General features: G+C 43.6%; 1 protein-coding gene across 1 annotated transcript; it reads right to left on the reverse strand.

The window, feature by feature from the left end:
• Nucleotides 1-296: 296 nt before the first annotated feature.
• On the reverse strand, nt 297-2,451 carry S100A9 (S100 calcium binding protein A9). Its single transcript, XM_006895891.1, has 2 exons — nt 2,314-2,451; nt 297-572 (listed from the first exon to the last, which is right to left on the reverse strand). Exons 1-2 carry the CDS (start codon nt 2,449-2,451, stop codon nt 297-299), a joined length of 414 nt encoding a protein of 137 aa, XP_006895953.1.
• Between the last annotated feature and the right edge of the window lie 7,361 nt (nt 2,452-9,812).

Genomic DNA, 9,812 nt, shown 5'->3' on the forward strand with positions numbered 1-9,812 from the left:
TGAGCCCCCAATGAACTTACATTTCTCTGTCTGCCATTTCTTTACTGTTGCATACAGTAGTTGGGCTATAACAAAGACACAATGTTCAGACCCCTCGGTAGAACAGGTCAGGAAGGGATGGTAGAAGCAGCACACGGAACACTGGTTTGGAAGAAGACTTTATTGTTTACCCCCCAGGCTCAGATCCAAAGTGAAGGTTGTATGACATAACAATACTGTGAGGATGAAGCCGTTTCCCCTTTCCCAATAAAGCAGAGCCCTAGCTGTTGCCAGGGAAGGGTTCTCTCACTTCCTGATTAGTGAGCGTGGCCGTGGCCATGGCTGTGGCCGTGGCCGTGGCCGTGGCTACGCCCTGGATCCTGCCTCTGGCCTGGGCACGCACCTCCCTCGCCGAGGCCTGGCCCGTGGCTGTGGCCTGTTCCGGGTGGGACATTCTTGTGCATCTCTTCATGGGAGGCGTTTGTCAGTCGCGCCACCAAGATAATGTACTCCTCGAAGTTCAACTGTTGGTCTCCATTGGTGTCTAGGTCCTCCATGATATCACTGATGACTCTCTCATTCCGGTTCTCCTTCTGTGGGTGGACAGAAAGGATAGTCAAAGCAGGGCATGGACAAAGCAGAACAGCAAATGACAGCTAGCCTATGAACAAGGAAGACTGGCCCCTGGGGAACAATTTAAATACTAAAAATGTGGGCAGAGACCTCCTGATGCTTCGGATGTTAAGCATGTGTTAAGCACTTCTTAGTTTATTTACCCCACAATCCTATAGCTTAGATTTTGTTCCATTTATAGAGGAGAATGCTGAAGGTAGTGACTAGACTAAGTTCATATGACCAAAGGGACATTTCCCTGGGTCCCCAACACAATGTTAAGAGCTTGAATTTGTATTTTCCTTGAATAAGATTTGAGGAAAAAATCACATATTAGAAAGACTAACAGCTTCATGTTGACAAAACGTGGAAACAGAAGAATGGAAATTCAAACTAAGATTTGACTGTATGGCTGGTCTTATCTCACATCTTCAGTCTTCCTTTTTTATTCCTTATTCTTTTTTATTCTTCTGCGATAATTAATTAGTGAAACTCTTTCATTTACATAGCAGGCAAACACTTTAGGAAACAAGATGGAAGCCGGATTTGGGGTAGAGGTAGAGAGCAATTTGGATATTTTCCTGACTTTAAGGGGGCTAATACAGTAACCCAAGAGGAGATGAGAGATAAGGTAAAACAAACCAAGGTTGGTCGGAAAGAGATGACATTAGAAGAACCAGGTTCTAGTTCCAGTACCTTTGGTAAGCCCCTTGTCACCTTTGGGCTTAATTCCCTCACTCATAAGCTATAAGGATACTGGGTGGTCTTCCAGGCCTCTTCCTACTCATGCAATACTTCATTGTACTGGATTTGTTTTTTATTTGGCAAAATTAGAACTAATTCCTGAACTATTCAACTAGAAAGTCCCCACTACTCTCCCTGAAATATCACTTTGCTCTGTAGGGCTGGAGGCAGTGGGTGGGAGAAGCAGGTTTAGTGTCCTACACTAGAGAACCTGGCCTAGTAAGTTTCAGGGACAAGGGGCTTCCTAAACATGCCCTCTTGTCTACTCTGGCCTACATAGAGAGTTCTAGAGGCTTTGTAGGAAAGGAGTTGTAAATACAGTTCCATGAATCCACCAGCTGCTCCATGGGAGAAAGAAGCAGTCTTCTCCCATGTGATTTACAGCCTCCAGAAACCTGTTGGATGGTCTGCTAGGAATTGGTTCAGACTGTATGGCAAAGAGTTAGTTTAATTAGTTTGGGATTACAAAAGCCTTCCCTTGCTTCTCTTTCAAGTGCCATCTGAAATTTGGAGTCCTCTCGACCTCCTGTCAGGGGTCACTTTTACAGTTTTGGTTCAGCTTCTTGTCCACTCTACACCACCTCTGCTTTGTCCATTCTGAATCATCTGGAATACTCTCTTCTTTTCTTAGATGCACTTTTCATCATTAAGTTTTAGCTTTGTTGTGCATCTCTCTGGGTTAAGGTAGTGGATTCCTGTAGAGTAGGGCTTATGTTGTGTCTGACACTATGTTTCCCTGCCCACAACAAGGCCAGACACATAGCACATGTGAAAGCTGTCCTCCTTGCCTCTAAGGGTTTGGCTTTCCTTTGAATGCCTCTAGGGACAGGATACTCACTACCTCACCGAAGGAGCTAGAATTTCCTCCACGTCCGCTGCAGACCCCACACCCCCCGCATCTTTCTTTTTTTTTTCTTTTAATTTTCCAGTCCAATCTGTCTTGAGACTGGGCCAGGCCTGTCAGGATTTGAACCCTACCTTGAGGAAGTTTGCCAGCTCCTTATTCACCAACTGTTTGAATTCGCTCTGATTCAGGGTGTCTGGGTGTCCCAGTCGGGTCGAATACTGGTGGAAGATGTTGATGATGGTCTCTACATTACGTTCCAGCTGCGACATTTTGCCTGCTGTCTTCTTATACTCTGAATAATTGAGAAGAAAAGAGGGATGTGCTTAAATGTAAGGGCTGCCAACCTCCTGGGTACTTATGATAGGCTATTGTCAGGAAAGAAGGGGCTAACACACATACGCACGCGCGCACACACACACACACACATGCCACAGCTTGCAACTTAACCAGGAGATGACTCTGAATTCTTTTTGGAATTCACAGAGAAAGACAAAAAAGGAAAGAATCTGAGGACAGAAGGATCTAGCAGAACATGATATAAGAAATGTGAAGAACATTTAAAGTGGTTGGGGTCAATCAAGGAGGGCTTCCAAGAAGAGCAATTAAGAAGGCATTGGGTGAAGGAAGAAAAAAACAAACGGCAGCAGGCTCCTGGGTCGGGCCTGTGGGCAGCTCACTTACCACACCAAAGAGCTACAGAGGAGTTTGATGCAGGAGTGCAGGTTCTGCATTTATAGGCATCCCCTGACCAGGATACTCCTCTTTCCTTCAGGGACAATTGCTTCAACAGGTGAGCAGTGTGGTAACTGGAGGGAGGCTGTCACTGCCAGGAAGGCAGGCTGGGGCCTGGGGTGGGGCAGGAAGTGTCCACAGAGCTTCTTTTGCTTTTTTGTGAAATTTCCAGCACTGAGTCTAGAGCTGGTTTGGGAGGAAGCTAATTGGTTCACTTCCTTCTATCTCAAGCCCCCCCAGCCTCTGCGGGCAAGCCAGTGAGCAAGCCTCCCTCTCCTCTGGCCACCCCTCACTCTGCCCTTCCCCATGCCTGCTGAGGGTATGGGGCACTGTCCCACCTGCAGCCCTCTGTGTTCCCCCTGTGGTAGCCTTGTCCTGCCACTCTGTCAATAAAGAAATCCCTGCTGTTTGCTCAGCACGGTGTTAAGTATAAAAAGTGAAAAGTGGTAGGAGAATGAGGGGTTAGCTGGAAGTCCTAGGGTATCAGCCATTATTAGATAGACCTTCAGAGAGATCAGCCCCCTTCTTTGAAAATTAAGGAACCGATATCCAGAAAGGGACCTGACCAAGGAAACATAGAAGGAACAGGGCTCACATATCCTAGTTCCTACTTAAAGATGAAAGAACTTTGGTGGCATTGCTGTTGTTATGTGCCATCAAGTTGTCTGCGACTCACAGCGATCCTATGTACAACAGCTCTGAACTCTACTCTACCCTGAGCCAATATTATTGTCTCTGACACATCTATTACCCCAGTCACTGAATCAATCCAACTCATCTAGGGTCTTCCTCTCTTGTGCTGTCCCTCCACCCTCCCAAGCATGACATCCCTTTCCAAGGACTGGTCCCTCCTTGCAACATGCCCAAAGTATGTCAGATGAAGCTTCAGAATCCTTGCCTTCAAGGAGCAGCCTGGTTTGTTCTTCTAGCAGTCCATGGTATATTCAATATTTTTCTCCAGCACCACAGCTCAAAAGCATCAAGTCTCCTTTTATCATCCCTAGTCATTGTCTCTGATGTATAGCAAGTAATTGTGAAGCCCATGACTTAGATCAGGGGCACCTTAGTCTCTAGGCTGACATCCTTGTTCTTCAGCACTCTGGTGAGGTCACTGACAGCAGAATTTCCCAATGCAATTAATCTTTTGATTTCCTGGCTCTTGTACCAAGAGTGTTGGTTGTAGAGCCAAGCAAACTGAAGCTGTTAACAATCTCAATCTCTTCACCACCTATCATGATGCTAGCAATTGGACCAGTGGTGAAAAATCTTTGTTTTCTTGATTTTGAACTACAATCCATATTGAAGGCTGTATTCCTTGACCTTCTGCAGCAAGTACGTCAGGTCTTCCTCAGTTTCCACAAGCAGAGTTGTGTCATAAATGTAGGGAGTTTTACTGTTAATCTAAAGGCTGAACCTCTGGTTGTTCATATCCACAAGTCACTCTGATCATCTTCATTTATTTTTTTTTAAATTCAGAGTGAACATGGATGTTTACCGGGTATCTTTGAAAGCAACTGGAGAAAGATGGAAAATATCTTCCTATGCAACTTATAGCTTAGGAAACCCAATGGAAGGTCAACTGTGAGGCAGTTTCAACTCAGTGACAATGGGAGAGTTAAGGGTGATACCTCTTCTTACAGGCTTTCGAGAGGGGAGCTCTGGTGGCTTAGTGGTCAGGAGTTGCACTGCTAACTCAAAGTCATGCAATTCAAATCCACCAGCAGCTCCACAGAAGAAACATGGACAATGTCTTCCCGTGCAAATTACTACCCATTGGAGGCTCAGTGATGAGTGGATTCTGACTCTACGGTACACAATAATTATAAATAACTTACAGGTTCTTAGATAAAGTATCTTTCTAGTTTCAGCAGTGCTCTTCTGAATCTTGTCATCAAGGTGGAGTCTTACTGTCAAAAAGATCTTATGATCTAGTTAGAAGGCTCGTTATGTAGCCTCTTGGTGGGCAACATAGTTCCTTCCTGTGCTACAAACCCTCACTGACTTCCTGTTGCCCATGAGAGAGGTCTGAGATGACTGGACAGCTGGCACAGACCTCTGGGAATGGGCTAGCCTTGCCTGGCCAATTCCTTTCACCCTCTACTGTGGGTGCACAGGGCCCACCTCATGTCTTGACACCTCCAAGGACTGCCCTCCCTTGCCTCACAGGGTCAAACCTGACTCACCCTTCTGAACTCAGTTCAAAGGCTCTGTGGTCCAGGAAGCCGGCTCTCTTTCTTTTTTCCATGGAATCATCTTTCCCTCCTCTGTATTCACTGGTGTTTTCCCCCCCTTTTTCTCCCCATACTACTGATGGCTCTCAGCACTTCTGTTCCTGGAGTAGTTATTTACATGCCTTGCCTGTGTCTAGTAATTACCTGTAGACACACACTAATCATCACCACACAGCAGCTGTCCTTGAATCTGCTGGCTCGTGATGATTCAGAGTAGGACGTGCTCTGTTGTATTTTCAGTGGCTGATTGTTTTTTTTTATAATGCTGCAGGATCGGGTGTTTTTTTGGGGGGGGTGTTTTTTTTTAATTCATTTATATTGGTTGGCCTATGAAGTTCGTATTCATTGATTATGAAGGCGGATTGCCAGGCATTTCTTCTGAAGTGCCTCTGGATAGACACACAATTCCAGTCTTTATATGAGCAATCCAGTATCATAAATACTTGGACTCCTCAGAGACTTAGTCTCAAAAACTCATTGCCATTCTGTCAGAACTGACTCATTGCTGACCCTCCAATGAGATTTGGGAAGCTATAAATTGCATGGGAGGAGACTGTCCACTTTTCTCACTCGGAGTAGTTGGTGGATTCGAACCATCAAAGAGGGTCTGCCTTTGGGTTAGCAGCACAATTCTCTATGGAGTATGCCATAGAAATTCCCTGGCAGGGACTTTGTAGGGAGGGTCTTATTAATGTTTGTGTCCCCCCCACAGCCCACAGCACATTGAAGACGCTCCTGCTTGCTGGATGATTTCACACGCTTACAGGCACCCTTACCCCTCACAGCAGGAAATGTATATGGAAGCTCTACTGTGTGCACCTTCCCTACCTTCTTACCCCTCCTCTTCATTATCTTCCCTTCCGCCAAAGAAGATGTTTCTCCTTCCACTTCTACCCATCCTTCCTTCAGTCTTTCCTTACTACTTTTTCTCATTGCCTTGACTTCTACTTGACTTGTCAACCATCTGCCCGTGACAGCCCTCTGTGTGCTATGCCCTGGTCCTGAGCACACTCTGCCTTGTGTTGCTAGGACGGTGCATATTGAACAGTTCAGACTGGCTGTATGACCATAGCACGTTGCTTATCCTCTCTGTGCTTCACTTCTTTATTAGTAAAATTGGAAAAGAACACATTCACATTCACTCACTGCCATCAGAACTAACTCACAGGGGACCCTCCATTGGATTTTGGAGGCTGGAAATAGTACAGGAGGAGATTATCCATCTTTCTCGCACAGGACAATGAGTGAATTCAAACTGCCAAAGGAGCATAGCCTTTGAGGTAGTGGAGCAATTCCTGAGAGGCTAGGTCAACAGAGCTCCTCTTTGTTGTTGTTAGATGCTGTCAAATTGACTGCAACTCATAGTGACTTTATGACCAGCAGCTCTCAGCCTTGGACTAGCCTGTACTGTCCTCACCGTCTCTGACACACTTGAACCCAATGTTATTGCCACCATGTCAGTCTATCTTATTGAGAGTCTTCCTCTCTTATGTTGACCCTTCGCCTTTCCCAGCATGATGTGTTTATTCAAGATTGGTCCCTCCAAGCAACAGGCCCAAAGAACGTGAGATGGAGTTTCACCATCCTCACCTCCAAGAAGCACTGTGGTTTCACCTTTTCCAGGATAATTCATTGTGTTTTGAATGAAGAACTGAGGTATAGATGTAAAGCATTTAAGACAATGCCCAACCATCTAGGAAGAAGGAGCTCAGTAAACAAAGGATTTGCTATTAGCTCTATTTTTAAACATTCATCCAACAAACTCTGATTAAGAATCTACTATGTGCCAGACATTGATGCTACCTGCTGGGCAAACTTGAATTAATCATGTACAGTACAAACCGATTAGGAAAACCAAAATGTAAGATTGTATCTCTAATCTAACCTAAACATCAAGTTCAATCTCTAACAAGAGATTATTGTGTAAGTGAGTGGAGGAAGCACAGACAACTAGCAGCAGATCATTTCCTTCTTTCTCAGACTTTTGAGAAACCTGTTGTTTTAGGCAAACCAGCTGGTGCCTTGAGTGCTTCTCCTCTGTGCTCCCATAGCGCCCTCTGCTGCCTTGGAAAAAGAATTAAAAATCTCAGGCAAAAATGAACAAGGCATGTAACAGGCTGAAGTAAGGCTAGGTGTAGGAACATCAATAATACCAGTATGGTGACTTCAACATTAACTAATATGGGGTTTAGGGATTGGGGTGTAGGGAGTGGTGAAGACTATGGCAAATCAAAGTATTAATAACCTGAAAGAAACAGTGAGTGCTCGGCCTCAGCTATGTGGGCTATGTGAGAATGCATGTTCTGACCTTCCAAAGGTCAAGGAACTCTAAAGTTTTATAGGAAAACTCCTCTTTATCAAAGTTGGCAAAGAAATAAAAACAATAACAATAAAGCATATAGAAATTCCATATGACCCAGCTATTCCACTGCTTGGAATATGTTGTTATGTGCCGTCAAGTCGCTTGCGACTCATAGGGACCCTATGCACAACAGCCCTAAACCCTGCTCTATCCTGTGCCAATCTCACTGTCTCTGACACACCCATCCCGATTACCCCAGTCACCGAATCAATCCACCTCCTTGAGGGTCTTCCCCTCCTGCACTGTGCCTCTGCCCTACTAAGCATAATGTCCCTCTCCAAGGACTGGTCCTTCCTTACAACATGTCCAAAATATGTTAGACCGAGCCTGAGAATCCTTGCCTCCAAGTAGCCACCCAGTTTAACCCTTTCCAGGATGAATCTGTTTGTTTTCCTAGCAGTCCATGGTACCCTCAATACTCTTCTCCAGCACCACAGCTCAAAGGCTTTATAACCTGAGAAAATTAGAACTGAAACACAAACAGAGATTTGTACACCAATGTTCATAGCAGCATTATTCACCATAAAAAGAACATGGAAACAGCCCAAATGTCCAACCAAAATGAAATGGATTTTGAAATTACGGTACATTCACACAATGGAATACTATGCAGTATGAAGGAGCAATGATTTTGAAAATTACTGCCTAAGTTGGGAGGGACAATGAACTAACTTAGTCCCATAAGAATAAATACTGTATAATATCATTATTGTAGAAATAGAAAGATAACTAGTAAAATGTGTATGAGGATCTGGTGCGAGAGTGGGAACAGAGGAGTGAGGATGGGGGGCTAATCACAGGGTCGCACAATTGGATGGGTGGAGGGTGGGGTGGGTAAAGGAAATGGGAAAGATCCGATGTGAAAACAATGTATACAAACTTTGAAAGTAAACCAGTGGAAAGAAAAAATTGTATTTTAAATTAAAAAAAATTAATTAAATATAAAAAACCCAAATTAAACAATATTTCATTGTGTTTCTAATGAAAGTTTACACCGTAAACCAGATTTCAGTTTGACTATGTAATTTGTTCAGTTACAAATTGTTACTGGATCACAGTGTGTCAATATTCTCTTTTACTGTTTCTAATACACTATTTTCCCTGTTCTCTTATTTTCTCATCTTTACTTTAAAGTAACTGTTGACTTATTAGTCTTCTATAGAGTTTTCTCCTTTTAAATGGAACACCATCTTCATTTTATTGTTTATGCCAATCTGTTCTTCTGTTAAAAACTGACTTAAGGGGATGGTTTTGGTTCCATGTTGAAAGAGCATGTCAAGGTGGTAGTCTTAGGGTGACCCTGGAGGACATTATGCTGACTGAAATACATCAGTCACAAAAGGACAAATACAGCATAATGCCACTGTTATAAAACAGAACTGACAGGGGGTTTGGGAGATAAAAGGGGATAAATAATGAACACCACATTGAAATAGATGAGGAAAAGAACTGTCTAAAAGAAATATATGATCAGGTATTATTTGAATGACAACAGTGCAGAATAAGAGGTGCATAGCAAAGTAGACTGGGGGGAAGGGGGAGGGAGGAAATTGTGCAACAGTGAAAGAATCTTTTTAAAGAGAAAAGTCAGCTTGGGGGTAGGGGGGGAAATGTGCAACAATGAATGAATGAAAACCCAAGTTTTCTGTAAACTTTTTTAAAAATTACAATAAAAGAATTATAAAAACAAAACAAAGTTCATAAAAAAAAGAATGTGAGTTCTGCTCCTTGTTTTTGTCTTGTTCTATCAATCAGAGTCTGTCTAATGTGGTCTGATCAGGCAGTTGATAGAGGAAGCCAGGCCCAACACTATTCTTCTGGTGTCAGGGTAAATCGGGCTATAGCTTGTGTAGGCTATTTGCCTTTTAGATCAGTTTCTTCTCAGAGATTTTGCTTGCTTGTTTGCTTTGTCTTTTGCTTCTGCAGAATTGTGTCTTAGATAATGATGTTGTTAAGTGCCGTCAAGTCAACTATGACTCATAGCAACCCTATGAACAATGGCTCTGAACTCTTCTCTATCCTGCGCCAACCTCACTGTCACAGACACACTTACCCCCGTAACCCCAGTTACTGTGTCAACCCATCTCATCTAGGCTCTTCCTCTTCTGTGCTGACCCTCTGACCTTCCAAGCATGATGTCCTTTTCCAACGACTGCTTCCTCCTGGAAACATATGCAAAGAATGTGAGATAATCAAGGATGCTTCGGGCAGAATATTAAATGATCCAGGAAGTATTAAAAGAAGATGGAAGGAATATACTGAGTCATTATATAGAAAGGAATTGGCAGATACAGAGGAATTTAAA

The sequence above is a fragment of the Elephantulus edwardii genome, unplaced genomic scaffold (assembly GCF_000299155.1).
Source record: "Elephantulus edwardii isolate Elephantulus edwardi_28Jun2011 unplaced genomic scaffold, EleEdw1.0 scaffold00176, whole genome shotgun sequence".
NCBI classification, from domain to species: domain Eukaryota; kingdom Metazoa; phylum Chordata; class Mammalia; order Macroscelidea; family Macroscelididae; genus Elephantulus; species Elephantulus edwardii.